The sequence below is a fragment of the Schistocerca nitens genome, chromosome 1, assembly GCF_023898315.1.
Source record: "Schistocerca nitens isolate TAMUIC-IGC-003100 chromosome 1, iqSchNite1.1, whole genome shotgun sequence".
Lineage (NCBI taxonomy): Eukaryota > Metazoa > Arthropoda > Insecta > Orthoptera > Acrididae > Schistocerca > Schistocerca nitens.
This window is the reverse complement of record NC_064614.1, coordinates 1,047,562,571-1,047,583,442: the sequence shown is the minus strand read 5'-3', so window position 1 is coordinate 1,047,583,442 and position 20,872 is coordinate 1,047,562,571. Positions and strand designations below refer to the sequence as shown.

The 20,872-nt window shown below is 39.4% G+C and overlaps 1 protein-coding gene across 1 annotated transcript in view; it reads left to right on the top strand.

Annotated features, from left to right (window-relative positions):
- The window catches only part of LOC126197214 (adipocyte plasma membrane-associated protein Hemomucin-like), a 117,680-nt gene that overhangs the window by 71,699 nt on the left and 25,109 nt on the right, over positions 1-20,872 (top strand). The window contains exon 5 of the mRNA XM_049934623.1: positions 8,244-8,412. Coding sequence (XP_049790580.1) covers positions 8,244-8,412 — 169 coding nt within the window. The remainder of the gene's footprint in view (positions 1-8,243; positions 8,413-20,872) is intronic.

Below are 20,872 nucleotides of genomic sequence, written 5' to 3'. Positions count from 1 at the left end.
GCTGTATGCATTTACGCCATTAATTATGATACACCCTATGTAAGACAACATGTGTGTGGTGCAGTTGTTAGATCGGTTGCTGTTGATACACTGACAGGTTGTCAAGATTTATGTGAGTTTGAACATGATGTTACAGTCAGCGCATGAGTGATGGGACACAGCATCTCCAAGTAGCAATCAAATGGGGTTTTTCCCGTATGACCATTTCACGAGTGTACCGTGACTATCAGGAATCTGGTAAAACATCAAATCTCTGACATCACTGCAGCCAGAAAGAGATTCTGCAAGAATGGGATCAACGGTGACTGAAGAGAATCATTCAGTGTGACAGAAGTGCAACTCTTCCACAAATTGCTGCAGATTTCAATGCTGGGACGTCAACAAATGTCAGCGTGTGAACCATTCAACGAAACATCATTGATATGGGCTTTCAGAGCCAAAGGTCCACTCATGTAACCTTGATGACTGCACGACACAAGTCTTTATCCCTCACCTGGGCCTGTCAATGCCAACATTGGACTGTTGATGACTGGAAACATGTTGCCTGGTCAGACAAGTCTTGTTTCAAATTGTATCAAGCAGATGAACATGTACAGGTATGGAGACAACCGCATGAGTCCATGGACACTGCATGTCGGCAGGGGACTGTTCAAGCTGATGGAGGCTCTGTAATGGTGTAAGGCGTGTGCAGTTGGAGGGATTTGGGACCGCTGATACATCTAGATATGACTCTTGACAGGTGAAACGTATGTAAGCATCCTATCTGATCATCTGCATCCATTCATGTCCATTGTGCATTCTGACGGACTTTGGCAGTTCCAGCGGGACAGTGCAACACCGCATATGTCCAGAATTGCTACAGAGTGGCTCCAGGAACACTCTTTTGAGTTTAAACACTTCCAGTTGAGCATATCTGGGCTGCCTTCCAACGTGCTGTTCAGAAGAGATCTCCATCTCCTCATACTCTTACAGGTTTATGGACAGCCCTGCAGGATTCATGGAGTCACTTCCCACCAGCACTACCTCAGACGTTAGTCGAGTCCATGCCACATTGTGTTGCAGCACTTCTGCATGCTGGCAGGGGTCCTGCACTATATTAGGCGGGTATACCAATTTCTTTGGCTCTTCAGTATGTTACTCATAATCATAACTTAACTAACAAATGACATAAAGTATCACCATATTTTATTTGTGTATTTCTTGATCAGCACTCTCCCACATACAACCAATATTTTTCCTGTGATTCAGTTTCTGTTTGATGAATAACTTATTAATGTTTTACACAGTAGGTAAGTTCCACACTACAAATTGAGAGGTATAGAACTCTATCTCCCATTATTCTTTGGACCGTTTTTTCCACTGATAGCTTTTTTCAGTTCTTAATTTGTTAATGAAAAATGTCAAATTGCAGCGTGGTTCACAGTTTACATTAAAACTAAAGGTACCCCTAAAATTGGCTGTGTAAGGCAGTTCAAAAGTCACAGGAATGCAAGCATATACCAACTCCAACAGGGCCATGTCTAATTTAGTACTTCAGTGTTCAAACCAATTGTTAGGCTGAGGACAGCTGTACTTACTTAACAGCATTACAAATATAATATAAAAGTGTTTTGTTGTCAAACAGCCTTAGCAGTTACTCTACCAAAGCAGCCCAATTCAGCTGACACTGCACTTGCCAGTAATTCCTCCTCTTCTCCCCTTCCTCCCCGGTTAACAAGCAGAAGCACTGTGTGAGGTAAGCAAAGACAAGGATGCAGCTGACAGAGATTCCAACCCTCTATACCACTCTCAGCTATACCAAATTGCTAACAATATTATGTGTTGGTCTCATTGATATATTTGTGCAATACTCTCATGTTTGTAGTTCTACAAAAGGAATAAACAAAATAAGGACTCAATGGTTGGTAATGATCACCATCAACAGACTTTAAAGTCTCCTAAAACAGCAACATCAAGCAGCTTAGACATTCTGCATTCTAGCCCTAGACAAGCCAATTGGGCCTGACCGACCACCACATCAACCTCTTCCAGTAGCATCATTGGATTTGTTATGGAGGGGCATGTGGTCAGCACACAACTCTATGTGTCGTTGTCTTGACCTTGGAACCACTACTAATCTGTTACGTAGCTCCACAGTTGGCCTCAGGAGGCTGAAAGTACCCCTACCAGTCCTCCTACCAAGGAAAAATCCTTGGAAATACCGAGAATCAAACCAGGACCTCCACATGACAGTCAACTGCATCAACCTCCAACTACAGAGGCAGACAGCTTAGAAGAAGGTAGTTATAAAACTATGAGACAGAATTATCTTCAGGAGAAGTTTCTGAACTGCCAATAAACACATATAAAAGTACATACACTATCATAGCTTTAGAATTAATAGTTCTTTCTTTGGGGAGAAGAAGAGAGGAATAGATTTGGGAGGTTAGAAATGAAGTGCAAGTCACTCAGACCCCAGAATGAGAGACCCACCAGTTTTGATGAGTTTTATATATCAGCTCATGACATTTGGGCACTGATAATTGTGCTGTAAAAATAAATAATTATCAGCGTCATCACCAACTCAGGTCATAGCACACCTCATTTGAAGACAATTTTGTATGTGCAAGTTCCAGTTAATAATTTTTCATTTAATTCAGATTGATAAAATAAAAGAAATGGATAGGTTAAGGTTAGATATAGTGGGAATTAGTGAAGTTCGGTGGTGGGAGGAACAAGACTTTTGGTCAGGTGAATACAGTGTCATAAAGACAAAATCAAATAGCGGTAATGCAGGAGTAGGTTTAATAATGAATAAAAAAATAGGAGTGCGGGTAAGCTACTACAAACAGCATAGTGAACTCATTATTGTGGCCAAGATAGACACGAAGCCCACGCCTTCTACAGTAGTACAAGTTTATATGCCAACCAGCTCAGCAGATGATGAAGAAATTGATGAAATGTATGATGAGATAAAAGAAATTATTAAGATAGTGAAGAGAGATGAAAATTTAATAGTCATGAGTGACTAGAACTAAATAGTAGGAAAAGGAAGAGAAGGAAACATAGTAGGTGAATATGGATTGGGGGTAACAAATGAAAGAGGAAGCTGCCTGGTAGAATTTTGCACAGAGCATAACTTAATCATAGCTAACACTTGGTTCAAGAATCATGAAAGAAGGTTGTATACATGTAAGAAGGCTGAAGATACTAGAAGGTATCAGATAGATTATATAACGGTAAGACAGAGATTTAGGAACCAGGTTTTAAATTGTAAGACATTTCCAGGGGCAGATGTGGATTCTGACCACAATCTATTGGTTATGAACTGTAGAGTAAAACTGAAGAAACTGCAAAAAGGTGAGAATTTAAGGAGATGGGACCTGGATAAACTGACTAAACCAGAGGTTGTACAGAGTTTCAGGGAGAGCACAAGGGAACAATTGACAAGAATGGGGGAAAGAAATACAGTAGAAGAAGAATGGGTAGCTTTGAGGGATGAAATAGTTAAGACAGCAGAGGATCAAATAGGTAAAAAGACGAGGGCTAGTAGAAATCCTTGGGTAACAGAAGAAATACTGAATTTAATTGATGAAAGGAGAAAATATAAAAATGCAGTAAATGAAGCAGGCAAAAAGGAATACAAACATCTCAAAAATGAGATTGACAGGAAGTGCAAAATGGGTAAGCAGGGATGGCTAGAGGACAAATGTAAGGATGTAGAGGCACATATCACTAGGGGTAAGATAGATACTGCCTACAGGAAAATTACAGAGACCTGGGGAGAAAAGAGAACCACTTGTATGAATATCAAGAGCTCAGATGGAAACCCAGTTCTAACCAAAGAAGGGAAAGCAGAAAGGTGGAAGGAGTATATAGAGGGTCTATACAAGGGCGATGTACTTGAGGACAGTATTATGGAAACGGAAGAGGATGTAGATGAAGATGAAATGGGAGATACGATGCTGCGTGAAGAGTTTGACAGAGCACTGAAAGACTTAAGTTGAAACAAGGCCCGTGGAGTAGACAACATTCCATTAGAACTACTGATGGCCTTGGGAGAGCCAGTCCTGACAGAACTCTACCATCTGGTGAGCAAGATGTATGAGACAGGCGAAATACCCTCAGACTTAAAGAAGATTATAATAATTCCAATCCCAAAGAAAGCAGGTGTTGACAGATATGAAAATTACCAAACTATCAGTTTAATAAGTCACGGCTGCAAAACATTAACACGAATTCTTTACAGACGAATGGAAAAACTGGTAGAAGTCGACCTCGGGGAAGATCAGTTTGGATTCCGTAGAAGTATTGGAATACATGAGGCAATACTGACTCTACGACTTATCTTAGAAGATAGATTAAGGAAAGGCAAACCTATGTTTCTAGCATTTGTAGACTTAGAGAAAGCTTTTGACAATGTTGACTGGAATATTCTCTTTCAAATTCTGAAGGTGGCAGGGGTAAAATACAGGGAGCGAAAGGCTATTTACAATTTGTACAGAAACCAGATGGCAGTTATAAGAGTCTAGGGGCATGAAAGGGAAGCAGTGGTTGGGAAGGGAGTGAGACAGGGTTGTAGCCTCTCCCCGATGTTATTCAGTCTGTATATTGAGCAAGCAGTAAAGGAAACAAAAGAAAAATTCGGAGTAGGTATTAAAATCCATGGAGAAGAAATAAAAACTTTGAGGTTCGCCGATGACATTGTAATTCTGTCAGAGACAGCAAAGGACTTGGAAGAGCAGTTGAACGGAATGGACAGTATCTTGAAAGGAGGATATAAGATGGACATTAACAAAAGCAAAACGAGGATAATGGAATGTAGTCGAATAAGTCGGTTGATGCTGAGGGAATTAGATTAGGAAATGAGACACTTAATGTAGTAAAGGAGTTTTGCTATTTGGGGAGCAAAATAACTGATGATGATCAAAGTAGAGAGGATATAAAATGTAGACTGGCAATGGCAAGGAAAGCGTTTCTGAAGAAGAGAAATTTGTTAACATCGAGTATAGATTTAAGTGTTCGGTAGGTAGGAAATGTTCTGAGTGAGGCATCAAGGGATCACCAATTTAGTATTGGAGGGCACTGTCGAGAGTAAAAATCGTGGAGGGAGACCAAGAGATGAATACACTTAGCAGATTTAGAAGGATGTAGGTTGCAGTAGGTACTGGGAGATGAAGAAGCTTGCACAGGATAGAGTAGCATGGAGAGCTGCAACAAACCAGTCGCAGGACTGAAGACGACAACAATAACAACACCAACAACAACAACAATATAAAAGTATGAGCCACTCATGTAAATTGACAGTAGAGAATTGTACAGGAAAAAAGTGTTATTTTGTAAATTACTTGAATCATTCTACATCACAGCATGATATCATGAACAGAACCTTTGTAAGAAGCACTCTTATGTTTGCTTTATCATCATGTAAGGTACCAAATGGGCAACTTGTACAGAATATATTTTTCAGTTTAATAATGTATGTAAAATCAATAGAATGCTAAATTGCCAAACTGTGGCAGTGAACCACTCAATGGCAGATCATACTGCAGAGCACAACGTGCTTGATTTCATTGGCTCCCTCACAGCCCATGGCATCTAGGTCCTTCCCCCAAGCATCATCTTCTCTGAATTACATAGGTGGGAGTTTTTCTTGCAGCATGTTCTTCATTAATGTAACCATCCTGGTCTCAGTCTCCATCAACACCCAGTACCACAACCACCTCCACCCTGCACCAGAATCCTAATTTCAATTATCCTCAACTTACATCCTCTTCCCTGCAGTCTTTCTTTCCTCTGCTCTATCACCTTGCCTCCCAATGCATTTCATCATCATTGTGCACTGCACAAACTCACTGGTGCTGGTGGCCATATTGCATTATTATTATGTGCACCTGCTGCCCTCCCTCCCAGTCCCTGACTCTTTTCTCCCTCACTTGCTCCAACAAACACTACCTCTAGCCCCAGTCAAAAATGTAGACCTACAGTATTCACAGAGTGTATTCAGCCAGCATAACGTAGCCATACAAGAGTGTGTGTGTATGCCTGACAACTAGCTAAGTTTTCAGTCATATTTACGAGCTGTTGACAACTCAATGAACTCAAGGACTTTACAGTTTGGTGATTCATTACCTTTATTCCTAAATTATTTACTACTTTTTGTCTCTAAACATGAACCCATGGTTAAATTTCATCTTGTGTTGTGACAGAATCATACTTCATTCGTATGTAAAGTGTAGTGTAGCAACCTTTAGTTCATGTTTGTGGCACCCTTGGAGAATTAGCCAAAATATGTAAAGCCAATATACTGCAATGCTACTTATGATCTCAGTAATAATAGTGAATAAGTGCTCAGCCTATAAGAAAAACCTTCTCATAATGATTCCTGTACTACAAAACTTCATTTGTGTTTTCTCTCTGTCAAATCTGTCACTTTTATTACTTTTAACAGTGCTAAGCTATCCAATGGTTCACTGATATTGTTACTTAGCCAAGTGAAAGCAGTATTACTAGTCCAGTAATGAAAATTTTGTAGATTATGAAAATTTTATCTGTACCTTCTGATCTGAACACAGCACAAACTCCTAATGCTTTGGCTGTGGACTTCATGACAGTGATCAAAACAGTTCAAAAAGAATCATCCCCTTCCATGCCTCCCAAAAAAGACAAAACAGCCTTCTCATTTAACGAAAAACAGAATGTCTGTTATCTGTCACATATTGAAAATAGGTTGACATCCAAGGAAAGTTTAATTATGAAATGAAACAAGATTTTATATGAAATATTTTGTTTTGAAAAGAAACACTGGAAACACCAGGATGGAATAACTACAATATGGAAAGGATAGATAGTTGCTCACCACATAGAGGAGTTATTGAATTGCAGACAGGCCCAATGAAAGAAATAGATATAGCTTTTGGATGAAGTCCTTCTTGCCAACCAGAAAACAAGCGTACATTTACACAGGCACAAATCACACAAACACAAACATAAACATGACCAGTGTCATGAACAGCACTATGTTTCATTGTGCCTGTCTGCAACTCAACACTTCCTGCATGCAGTGAAAAGGAATCTATCCTTTCCATATCATCATTTGAAAAAGAAAACTTCATATCTGCAAGACTGCCTGAAGTAATAGCGAAATGGAAACAAATAATGCCCACTTTTAATTTTTGATTCCTGTTTTTGAATATTGGCAATGGCCTTGCTGCAGTGGATACACCGCTTCCCGTGAGATCACCAAAGTTAAGCGCTGTTGGGCGTGGCCGGCACTTGGATGGATGACCATCCAGCCGCCATGCGCTGTTACCATTTTTCGGGGTGCACTCAGCCTCGTGATGCCAATTGAGGAGCTGCTCGACCGAATAGTAGCGGCTCCGGTCAAAGAAAACCATCATAACAACTGGGAGAACAGTGTGCTGGCCACACGCCCCTCCTATCTGCATCCTCAACTGAGGATGACATAGCGGTCGGATGGTCCCAATGGCCCACTTGTGGCCTGAAGACGGGGTGCTTTTTTGTTTTTGAATATTAATGGAAACTTCATGTAATGTAACATTTCAAAGCTTAGTATACTCAAAACGTGAAGATAACTTTTCTTCACAGTGCATTTTTGAGAAAGTCCTTAAATGAATAGACAAGCATACATTACCAATCTGATGACGGAAACCAATGAGAGTAAATATCTGTCTAGAAGCACTTCTATTGATCACACAATTTACCTCCAAGCTGAAGCTTCTTTATTTACATAGGCTACATTCAAAGGTTTTATTGGATGCCTTTTTACATCTTGCTAGAAGACCATGCAAATTACATGTCTTCATATGTTCTCATGGCATGAGCTGGTATGAGCCAAGAACTCAGATAATTCTGTCTGCCCCTTGTAGTTCATAGAGAATAGTGTGTGTACTATTATTTCATCAAGTGCTCTCTGAATAAACCTGGTATCATTCTTCCTTTCAAACCTTTTGTTAAAAAATAAATAAATAAATAAAATAAAAAAATTACAGTGAAATGTTCTGAAATGGCCACGTAAAGAGTACATTCTTTGAAAAAGACCCTTATTACCTTCTTACTGACTGACTTTGTAGCACATGCCTGTGGTTGGAATCTGATAAAAGACACAAAGATTTAGGTGCAGTCAACATGTAGGTATTGCATATTCTTTGGAAATTTTTTCCTCCCTATACCAGAGACTGTAATGTCACTTTCTGTCAAGTATGAAGTGTTGTTATATTATGTTTCTATTAACTTTTTTGCAGGTTTGGTTACTAAACTGGTATCTGCAGATATTCCTATAAATGGGAAAAAACCATTACTAATAAATAGTGTTGATGTTGCCCGTGATGGTACTGTCTACTGGAGCCATTCTTCATCAGATGTAACTCTGCAAGATGGTGTATATACTTTGTTAGGAGATGGGAGTGGCAGGTATTCCTTCATTAAATGTAGGCTTCTCTTTGAGTAGTGACAAAGGCTGAAGCCAAATATTATCATGGTACAACCAAGTGATTTGCAAGAGTTTATTTTGTATTCATTTATATGCATTTCAACATCTTGAATGCAACATTGGAGTACTGATTGACAGTGTAAGGTTCATGTGAGAATGGGGTATCATGACAGTGTGTTTATGAAGTGTGAGAAGTCATCATAATAAACATTTAGGGGCAACTCACATATGGTAGTGTGCTATCTTTATTTATGTGTTATGCCCTATAAATATATATGGTTGTTTATTATATCTAGAAACAAAGATGATGTGACTTACCAAATGAAAGTGCTGGCAGGTCGACACTTTCATTTGGTAAGTCACATCATTCACATCATCTTTGTTTTTAGATATATTTTTCCTACGTGGAATGTTTCCCTCTATTATAACCATATGGTTGTTTATTATGTAGATTTCTTATTATTTTCTGTGCGCTTTAGCATTTCACTTTGTTTAATTACTGCCAGATTAACTAGTATAAGTGCCTATAAAATGTCACAAGAGGAGACAATCACTCTCCCTGTAAGCCCTGTTGAGTAGCACACATGCTCATATACAAAAGTGTTAACTTATCTTTTAAACACACATTTTATCAAATCTCATCCACATCATTTACACACACACACACACACACACACACACACACACAGATTCTGTGACGAGAAGAAAACAAAAGAAATTATGGTCCAACAAAGTAAGAGAAAGAGGGAGAGATAGAGTGGTAGCTAAATAACAGAATGGAGAAAAAAAAATTGCAAAACCAGGGAAGAATACTAGTGAATATGGACCCCAGAGCCCAGGCATCGCATTAAGATGTCACAAAATTATGAAAAGAGCACTACTCATGAATGAATATTCAAAGTAGTGGTGTAGAGACTATGTTCTAAAACTGAAGAATCAGACCCTCCAAAGCATCATTGTTTTGATAGATGATATATAACATTCAAAGTATTCACAGAACACAACACTAATATAGTAAAACAATGCTTGCTCAGTTCAGAAAGTGTTACCCTTCCTTTACAATATAAATTGGAAGGGGAATTCTACTTTTCACTTAATTTCTAACAAAATGTGGTGCAATAACACATTTTATTTCCTATATTTCATATCATCAGCCACCTACTTGCTTCCTTTCAGAGACACCTGTGTCTGAAAGGTGGATCCAGATAGGGAAGTGGTCACTTGAATGCCAAGCCATTGACCATTTCCCAGTGAGCAGGATCTATAAGGGCAGGAGAACAGGAAGCAAGATCTATGGGCAAAATGACCCCATGACACTGCTAAATTGTGTGCTACCACCAGCATTAAAATGGCATAACTTTTCTGACACAATGGTGTTTTCGATAACTTGACCCCTGCAGCAGGTCAGTGTAGATCCCTATAGCACATTGTGTGCATTAAAATCTCCTGCAAGTAGGAAGGATTGCAGACATTGTGAAATCAGCTCAGAACGAGCCACTCTAGCCAAAATTTTGTTGAGTGGCAGTTTTCACACTACAAATTGTAACATTGAATGAAATATACACAGTGACAGCAACTGCCTGAATATATGTTCTGAGAAAGACAGAGGTGGAGTGGTAAGTGTTGTTCACAAAGGCAGTCACTCCATCTTTATCCCTCTGTCCACTGAGGTCATTCTTTTGATGGAGTTTGTATCCCCTGAGCACAAGGGTGTCGCTGTGTTTAAAATGTGTTTGCTGTGGACACATATGGAGGGGTCTCTCCTGCGCCAACAGTTTCAGCTCCTCCATATGTGTTCTGTACCCATTAATGTCCTATTGAAGCACAGGAGTCATTTATCTGGGAGGTTCATGCTTTTCTCATGTTCTTCTTCATGTAGGAGAGCCCACTTCAGAAGAGGGAGAACTAAGAGATATCAAGGCTTCATTGAACCAAACATCAAAGTCCATGGTTGAGTCATCATCCTCTGAGTGTTTCTGGATCTGATGGTCCACCTGCTTTGATTCCACTTTCTGGACGGCACGATTCTCCTTAGTCTTCTCTTTGAGATTTGATGACACCGATTTTGGCTGTGGTAAATTAATTTTCAGCAATTGGCCTTCCAATGTGGCATCCATGTCAGTGGCAAAAGCAGTGCTTGCCATTGGAGTTTGCATGGAGACAGCTGCAGTTTCATCAGCATTGCTATTTTGCATGCGTGTTTGCAAGAGCATTTCTTGGTATCAGAATCTGTAGGTGATGTCTTTGTGGAAACATTCAGTCACCTTCAATTTCTGGATTTTCTTTTCTTCTTTGAATATCCTACACTCTCTGCTCCAAGTTGAATGCAGACCTGAGCAAAGACACAAAGTTTATAGGAGCCAGAAGTAGTTCCTTCAGCATGGGTGGCCATACAACCACTGTTCTCCCTCAACAGCCACGCATCATGTCAGGCATGCAGCACACCTTAAAACTGAAGGGTTTTTAGCGAGGTTCATTTCGTCTTCCCAAGTGAAATGGTTAATCCAAGATCCCTGGTCCATGTAACACCTTATATTCAACTGCAGCATCACATGGTGGTCAGTGAAGCATGCACAGAAGTTACAGTGACAGAGGGCTGGCGGCACTAACCAGTCCAGCTCAGCAAATCCATGTTTACCTAGCCTGTATCCAACAAATGAATTATAAGCTCCCCCCCCCCCCCCCCCTGCTGTTGTGGGCACCATCGACATTTGTCTTCTGGTTCCAGTGTATTCTTTGTCATCTGGAACCATTGCAAACCTGAAATCTTAACTTATCTCTAAAAATGCTTTACATATGGAGTGCAAAGCTCTTTGTCCTTAATGTGAAGCTCTTAACCATTTTCCTTGACATTGAGGTTTCTGTAACTGATGGATAAGTCTGTAAGTTCAATAAGTTCAATAAGTAATGTAACACATTTTTTTCTGAAAGCAGTTCGGTTTTATTCAGGAGTCCAATACACCTATTTTTCAACTTGATCTCCATTTAATGCAATGGCCATATGGCACCTTACTGGGAAGGCCTGTACGCCTGCATGGTACCACACAATTAGTCGATGTTAGAGCCAATGTCTTGCTTCCTCAATAACCTCCATCTAATCCATGTAGTGCTTCTCATGGAGTGCATCCTTCATTGGGCCAAACAGATGTACCTTCATTACTCTCTATGGCCTTCTGTCAGGTGGAGAGGAACCCAGCGGTCACACACCTTTGAGTACCCCAACTGGTGGACGAGTGTGTCAGCAATACCAACAGAGATGTCCAGCTGAGCAGTGAGGTGTTTCATTGTGATCCATCAGTCATATTGAATGAGAGTGTCTGTACATTCTAACATTGCAGGTGTCACAGCTGTGTGTGGCTGGCTGCATACAGAGAGAGAAAAGGTTCGCAAGACTTTGTTGCTGTGATGATATATGCCTCGCTCAAAGCCTCACCATGCATTTGTTCACTTCCAGATCTGTGTAGACATTCTGCCAGTGTGATGCTCTGGTTTTCTACCAAAAGAAACTCAATGACAGCTTTCTGATCACCTCCCGTTACAGACATCATTTTGAAGGCTATGTATAGTGCCACTACATGCAGGAACTTCATGAAACTATGGGGTTAAAAGCAGGTATATTCCATGATGTCCATCAAGTTTGACATTTTTTTCATCCAAAATTGGCCAAGCAAGAAAAATATGTTGCATTTCTTACTGAAAGCCCTCGTAACAGTAAATGATAATACAGGGTGATTATAATTAAAGTTCCAGTTTGAAAACACTGGGAAAAAAGAACCACTGCTCAGAATGATGTCAAATTTGAATGGAATGTTATGAAGAAGGGGGAAATGTCACATGGTGGGGAAATTAATGAAAATGTTCCCACTAGATGGTGGTGTAAGCATCATAAGGTTCAGCTATGGTATGAGGTGCACCTTAAACCAACCATACTGTGCAATGTGTATGACAGCACAGGTTTGGCATTCAGTAGTTGTAGCACTGTTAGCTAGGTAACCTCATCTACCAAAGCAGTTTTTAATTGTACAGAGGTAAGAAACCACATAAAAAGCAACAATGAAATCAGTTTTTAATTATCATGAGATTGGCACAAGACATGTTCTGTACGTTGTCCTCCATTTTCTGCCACAAGTTGAAATTCAGGAACAGCATCTTTCACAACAGATTGGAGTGTCTCAGGGGTCCTGTTCAGAATGTGTTGTGCAATGTGTGTCTTCAGTTCAGCTATGTTTGTAATCAGAGCACCGAATGCAAAATCCTTCAGGTAACTCCAAAGCCAGAAGTTACATGGATTGAGATCAGGTGATCTGGGCGGTCAGGCTGTAGGGAAATGGTGGCTGATAATTCTAGCATTTTTTAAATGCCTCTGTAGCAGCTGTTTCACTGGCTGCGCAATGTGTGGAGGAATGCCATCTTGCATAAAAATGATCCCACCTGCACATCCATGAAAAATATGGCCCTATGATACTGATGACATCAACCCACACCATCCTTTGCAGATGAAGGGGTACCATTTGATGTGTGAGCGGATTTTGTGTTAGCCATATCCTGCAATTCTGCATGTTTACATGTCCATAGAGATGGAAATGGGCTTTTTCTGTCCACAGAATGTCCATGGCCATTCATTATCCACTTCCATGCAAACAAGAAACTCTAGAGCAAACATTTGTCTTATTGGCAGGTCCTGAACATGGGTAATTTTGTATGGATAATAATGCAGGATGTTTCAGAGAATTTTATGCACATGTTCATAAGCATATCCAAAGTTCAGGCAATTCCCCATGCACTGCATGATTGCACACCTCCGCTTGACCCCTCCTGTAGTGCTGTGGCTACATCTTCTACTGATGCTGTATCAGTTGTTTTTCTCCCTCTGCCACATTACACTTGGAAAGAACATGTCTTTTTGAATTTTGTTATCATTTTCTTCAGACCCTTAGCAGACGTCAGACCGACACCTTTATTTATACCCATCTGGAACTTCTGCAGAGCTACTATAACACAGTCACCCTTCTTGTACAAGGCCTTTACCAGCAGCACGTGATCCTGCATTCAGACAGCTATGCTAAGCATCTCAGATGCAAACTGAGAAAAAGCTATGTACCCTGCATCTCTTGTTGTGCCTATTGTGCTGCTTACAGTTCTGTCTAGTGGTAAAATTTTCATTAAGTTTTTTTTTTTTGTCACTGTAATGTTTCCCCCTACTTTTATAATATTCCATTCAAATTTCACAGCATGCTGAGTAGTGGTTCTTTTTTACTTTGTTTTGAAACTGGAACTTTAATTATAACCGCCATGTATTTTACTCTCTACAATCCCTGCTGGCTCTTACTTATAAAATTTTTTCCAGGGTTCTGTATTTCAGAGTTCATGAACAGCTTGATGGTGAACTAGGTGAAAATCAAGGAGGCTTTCATCCAGGACGAAGCTGTCCTGATCAAATTATTAGTCTCAAATGGGTAATGAAACATCAAAGGGTCAGGAACAAGAAGCTAGTGATCACCTTTGTCGATTTTAAAAAAGCCTACAATAGAGTATGGTTCAGAGATGAATTCTCTGAACCTTTTGAGATTCATATTGACCTTCAAAAAGATGACGGATGATTGTCTCCATTATTGTTCAGTTGTGTGCTGGAGAAAATCATCCGTGAATGGAACAAGATATGCCCACCATCTGGTAAGATTGGAAGAAAGATTCAACTTAACTGTCTTCCATTTGCAGATGGTTTGCTGTTGTTAGTAAACAATACTGATGAAGCAAAGGTTCAGATAGAACAACTAGAACAATTAATGGCAAAGGTTGGATTGCAAATCTTGTTTGAGAAAACAGAAATGATGTCCAGCTTCCCAGTTGACATATTCCATATCATACTCCATAATGATCAAAAAATTAAAGCAGTAAAAAAGTTTAAATATCTTGGAGAGATTATTACGTGGAATGGTAATGAAAGAGCACCAATAGGTAGTAGAACATTAAAACTACAGCGAGCACAGAGAACCACATGGCCAACCTACAAAAAATAATCTCTCTCAATAAATGCTAAATTTCGACATTACTCCTCCGTCATTAAACCGGAAGCAACATATGCAAGTGAAACACTATTCATAACACTGACAAATTGCAGAAAGTTGATAGAAGAGTACTCCGAACAATTATCAGTAAAAAACATCAAGTTAATGGGCAGTGGAAACTTTTGCCCAAGTCAGTAGTGTACAAAGAAAGTGAATCCATTATTGATACAATGCGGAAAAGAAGAATTGCATTTTTCGGCCACATATCTTGCTTACCAAATACTAGGATCTTGAAGCAACTTTTTGACTACTTCTGGAACAGTAAAACCAAAAACATCTGGTTTAAAGAAGTACAAAGTGATCTGGATGAATTGAACATCACCACAGACCAAATTCAACACAGAGAAGAGAAACTGCTTCTGAAGAACAAATTCATATGGCTGACATTCAAGCCATCAGAATGGAAAAAGTATGTCATATCTTCAGAAGAACAAGCAAGCAGATCACAGTGAATGAAGAAATTTTGGGAAACAAAGAAATTGCTGACTGCTAAGACCCACACTTAATTGTAGACTCTATTGTATTACATTTGATTTTAGTGCTCCAATGTGGGTGTAAACTATGTAAATAAATAAATACCATCCCTTCTATGTTGAGTGTTATGTTCCGTAAAGACTTGTTGTCATCATCACACAAATTCTGTACTAATAAAGGACCAAACTTATCTCAATCTTAATGTGTCCTAACTGTTCCCCCAATTTGGCATGCAGATGGATTTCGTATGCCATCAGAATCAATTTTTTGTCACATTGTTCTTGCAATTTTACCCTTCACTACATGTACCTTGTGGAATATCACATTGAAATCATTGATGGGAGGAATTACCATGAGAAAGAGGAGGCATCTGAAGCTCCAGACTCCATGGAACGACAAATACCCTGCAATATTATATTGACATGAATAACAATTGCCAGCAAAAATGATAGCACAAGTATTAATCAGTATTAGCCAGTCAGTAATGAAGGTCTACAACACTTTAACTAGGATCATGATGACACCTAGGATCCTCTCGTCCAGTGCTTTTGCATCTGTAAACCGGCTCTCTCACAAGCATGTATTTCCCATTATACATCCGGCTTCACCTTCTGCTAAATTTTATCACTTGTTTTTCAAGTCTCCTCACTTCCATAACCTGCCTTAGTATTTTTATATATGTCCTTCACTTTTATATACTCTTCTCTTGTATATAGTTCTTTTTTATATACTTCCTTCTCTTTTCCTGGCTCCATACTCCATCTTGCTCTCTCTCTCTCTCTCTTTTTCTTTTTTTTAAGGATAGGTAAGAGTGGGTTACAAATCCCTGTCCGGCCTCCTCTTGTGATTGGTTCTTCCTTCCCATTATTTCTTTTCATTTCTTTTACAGTCTGTGAGTGTCTGTTTACATTTTTGTTCCTGTTTTCTTCAGTCTTTATCCCTGACTTGTGAAATGCACTCAGTGTCAAAGCAATTTTCTGTATTCTCAGGTTTTTGAATGATATGTGTTGCATTCTATATTTAATTTCTTTTTTATACTATCATGATGTATCTTTGGTGACATTTCTTAAAATATGTTTTCCAATATATGCCTTCCCCTTCAGCCTTCAGTTTTTACTGTCTTTAGCTCCCTCTAGTACAAATGCAGCTATTGTCTGATGTCTTAAGTATGTCACATCATCCAGTCTGTCCTTCTATCCAGTGGCTTCCACATACTTTTTCTTTGCCAGTTCTGCAGAGAATCACATCATTTCTTATCTTTCTTATTTTCAACATCCTTCTATAGCACCATATCTCAAATGCTTTGGCTCTCCTCTTTTCTAATTTTTCCATGGTCCATGATTTACTTTATATAATCCTGTTTTCCATATGTATATCCTCAGAAATTTTTCCTAAAATTAATGCCTATGTTTAATAATAATAGACTTCTTTTAGCAAGTAGTGTCCTCTTTGTCAGTGCTAGTCTGCTTTTTTTTTTTTTTATCCTCATTACTTCTTCTGTCATGCATTATTTTGCTTTCCAGGTAGCATAATTTCTTTACATTGTCTACTTCGTGGTCATCAGTTTTTATGTTAATTTTATCACTGTACTAATGAGTAGCAAAACTGGTGGCTCGAGAGTCAAGTATAGAAAGCCGCCCCTCAACATTTTCTGCATACTTGCCCCCCCCCCCCCGCCCCCTCCCCCCCACTCGTGTCCCTGTCATATACTTCAGCTGTCCCAAATTATAAGACTTCAATCCAAAGTATCATGCATGTCAAACCAAACCTAGAAACTATGCCATCAAACAATGCTGTCTGATACCTGTATACATAATGCATTACAAGGCACTCATTTGAAGATGACAGGATAACCCAGATTGACAGACAGTGAATTGCAATAAAGGTCTTACAGTCAGAAGTGGATGATGACTTCTTTATACAGTTTATGATGGCTATGAAACTGTGTGCCAAGAAAGTATTTAGAAAATACTGTAGTGAAATAGTAGCCTGTCTGGAAAAAATGACATACTGTCTTAGAGATGAAGTGTTTGACTTATATACTACTATTTTTATATAAAATAGAGGAAAGGCAACCACTCAACTATAGCTGAATAATGGATGGTGCTTAGAAACACTCAACAGACTGTAGTATTTGCATTAGATTTCGAGCTGGTACTCTATCTGTAGTAAAAGTGTACACATTCACATTCAAACACACTAGCTCAATGACACCCATAATGCCTGCAGCCATGATGAAACTGACTGTTGGTTATCGGTTATTGAGGGTAGTTGCTGGGTTGTTGGGGTTGGGGAGGGGGTAGGGAAGGATGCACAAGTCGAGGGGGGGGGCATCGGAATGGTACAAGGCAGGCCTTTTAACAGATGAATCAGTGGCTGCACAACAAGACAGAATGAGTTCAGAGGGTATGGCATATAGAAGGTAGAGAGAGGGAGGGGTGGGGGAAGGATGGGGGGGGGGAGAGATGAGGGTGCAGATGAAGGGGGAAACAGTGAGGGATGTGGGAGGAGAGAGGGTGGAAAATGGAGGAGAGAGGCAGAGGGAGAGGTTAAGGGGAGTATGGGAGAGAGAGAAAATCTGCCCTTTGGAGGGGGGGGGGGGTGTAGGAGAAGACACTACACAATCTAAATGGGGAAGGACTGGTGGGAGTAGAAGAGAGAAGGGAAAAGGTGAGGCAATGGGAAACAAGGTGGTGGATGTTTAGGTCAGCAGGATTGCAAGAGCACAGGATATGCTGTAGAGACAAATCCCACCTGCTAGTTCATAGAAACTAGTGCTGGAAGGAAGTATCAAAATGTCTCATGTAGTGAAGTAGCTGCTGATGTCATTCATGTTGTGGATCACAGCATGTTCAGCAATTGGATGGTCAAGTTCTTGGTTTGCCAGTTTGGAAGTGGCCACCAGTGAAAGCAGTCTTGCTGTGTAAAACATCAGCTGCCTGTTTTGCCTTTTGGGTTCCTTATCATAGTCACAAAATTCCAATACAGTTCAATGAACAACATTTCTGGATGTGTTCCAAATCAATGGCAGTCTTGGATTTGTTGGAGATTGAAAATTCATTTCGTATCTGCAGTTTTCCATTCCCTGTGCTGCTGCACATATTCTCTGTACTGTTAGGAGTAAAATACCACACACCTTTGCCATTGCAGTCTACAGTGTTGATTAGATTTCATTTCTTCTTTAAGGCCATGAAGAAATTTATGTATGACTCCCTATGTTTGGTTGCATGTGTCTTGTAACTTATTCGTTTTAATTTGCACACAAGAATAACTACATTATGTGATGAAAATTACAGCTCTCTTCCCAACTGTATAACAGTTCCATACAGCAAATTTGTAAGCAAGCAATGGTTACCAACAAAGCTGTTAACAATAAGTGTCTCTTCAGTAGCTTTTGTTTCTTACAATGCTGCCTGAAAGGCATTTGTGACAGAAATGGCATGATGGCAAAACTTTAAGGACTAAGCTAACTAGCCCAAAGGCTTCTCATTGGCCCTTAAATGAAAGGAAGGGGAGGTGTGAAGGAACTGATATACCCCTCAGCAGTAGCTGGCAGTTTAACTGATCCCTATTACGATCTCATTTCTGTCACTCCTCATTACTGTTGCCTTTCTTTGATGTATTCTCAACCCATATAATGTGTTCTTTATACTGTTCCGATCATTCAGCATGTGCTGTATTTCTTCTTCAATTTCACTGACAGTTACTTAAGTTTTATATTCTATTTGTACTTGGCTTCTCCAGACAAAGGAAATCTTTACACTCAGACAATCAATTTCATAAATGAATCTTATCATTGACATCCTTTCACCTTGAATTTTAATTCCATTCCTGAACCTTTCTTTTATTTGTTATAGCTTCTTCAATGAATGGATTGAACAACAGGGGCCAAAATTGCGCCCTGATCTTACTTTTTAATCTGAGCACCCTCAGTTGGTCTTCTATTCGTGTTGTTTCCTCTGTACATTACCCATGTTTCCCTACAGCTTATACTCATTTTTCCTGAGAATTTCAAACATCTTGTATCATTCTACATTGTAGAACACTTTTTTTGAGTCAACAAATCATATGAAAGTGTCATGATTAATACTGAGGTTAAAATTGCAAATCAACAAAAAGGCTGACCAGTATTTACCTCAAGAAGGAGTAACTCACATTACACCTAATAGAATAATTTAAAATAGAAAATAATACTTCTAGACTTAGGAATTAGCTCTTCAAGAGAGGCTGATTGATGTGCCCCTTTTGTCCTCCCTTTTCAACCCTCTCTTGTCAATCCCTCTTTCATCCCTGAAGAAAAAGAACTGTGTAGTTGCAAAATAGGAGTATTATTATTATCTATTGTAAGCGTTTCTGTTGCCTGTGCTGTGGGTTATGTTTCCTGATATTAAGTGCTTGTCACCCTTTCCATCTCTGTGTTATTGTAACCATTTTAACTGAATTTTCTGTTTTATACAATTATTACTGAAGTTTTATATTCTATTTTTACTTGGCTTCTCCAGACAAAGGAAATCTTTACATTCAGATAGCTTTAAATTATGGACTTGTATCTATAAGGGTCCGTGTAGCTGCTGCTACCACTCATACCAGTAAGAGCACATGTACCTGAATGCACATTTAACTTTCTATTTCACTTTGCTGGAGAAGCAGATCTAACTCACGCAAATTATGATTAATACAAATGAAAACAAACATTTCTTCTTATTAACACATTCAATGTGAAACTATAGCTGCATCAAGATTACATAGTATAGCAACTATACATTACACAGGCATCTCTTTGAATTTGAGAGTTTTCATTTTGATTCAGATATTGGTTTTGTTTCTATTGTATCATATTAAGTGATGAGGCAAAGTGATTAAGACACTGGACACCACTTGGGGTAAGTGAGTTTCTAATACCTGTGTACCTACCTTGATTTTTCCATGGCCGGCTTAAATCACATAATGAAAATGTCGGGATAGTTCCTTCAATAAGCCGAGTGCATATTTTTTTCCCCTTAGTCTTCAACTCATTGTCAGTTCTTCATTTCCCTACAGTTGTACTTTCTTTCTTTGTCCTTGACAGACCAGCAGTTTTCTGCAAATACTCAATTTTTTGGATACAGTATGGTTTTGTTACTTTGATGTTCCCTTTAGGTAAATATTTATATTTCAGTGGTACAGTTTCTGAAGAATTTATAGCATTTATAGAAAAGTATTGATCCTGACTTGGCGATATGTTATGAATAATCAAATATGAGTTATAATTACATCCCACTGTGTTTGCCATTGTCGACTGCATTTAAAATGAGTTGTAGTTGTAAAGTTTCTGATGACCATAGATCACGTACACAAAACAGTTATTGCTGATTTAGTGATGTTTTATGGTTCATCTAATATGAATTGTAATTACATCTGTAACACACATTTTGTGTGGAGCACTTCCTTTCACGCCGATCACCTGCCACCCTACCTAAAACCTCTTTCCTCATTACCTTAGCCAGCTTCATCCTGACCCACAACTTCTTCACTTTTGAAGACCAGACATACCAACAATTAAAGGGAACAGCCATGGGTACCACGTTGGCCCCTTCGTACGCCAACCTATTCATGGGTCGCTTAGAGGAAGCCTTCTTGGTTACCCAGGCCTGCCAACCCAAAGTTTGGTACAGATTTATTGATGACATCTTCATGATCTGGACTCACAGTGAAGAAGAACTCCAGAATTTCCTCTCCAACCTCAACTCTGGTTCCATCAGATTCACCTGGTCCTACTCCAAATCCCATGCCACTTTCCTTGATGTTGACCTCCACCTGTCCAATGGCCAGCTTCACACGTCCGTCCACATCAAACCCACCAACAAGCAACAGTACCTCCATTACGACAGATGCCACCCATTCCACATCAAACGGTCCC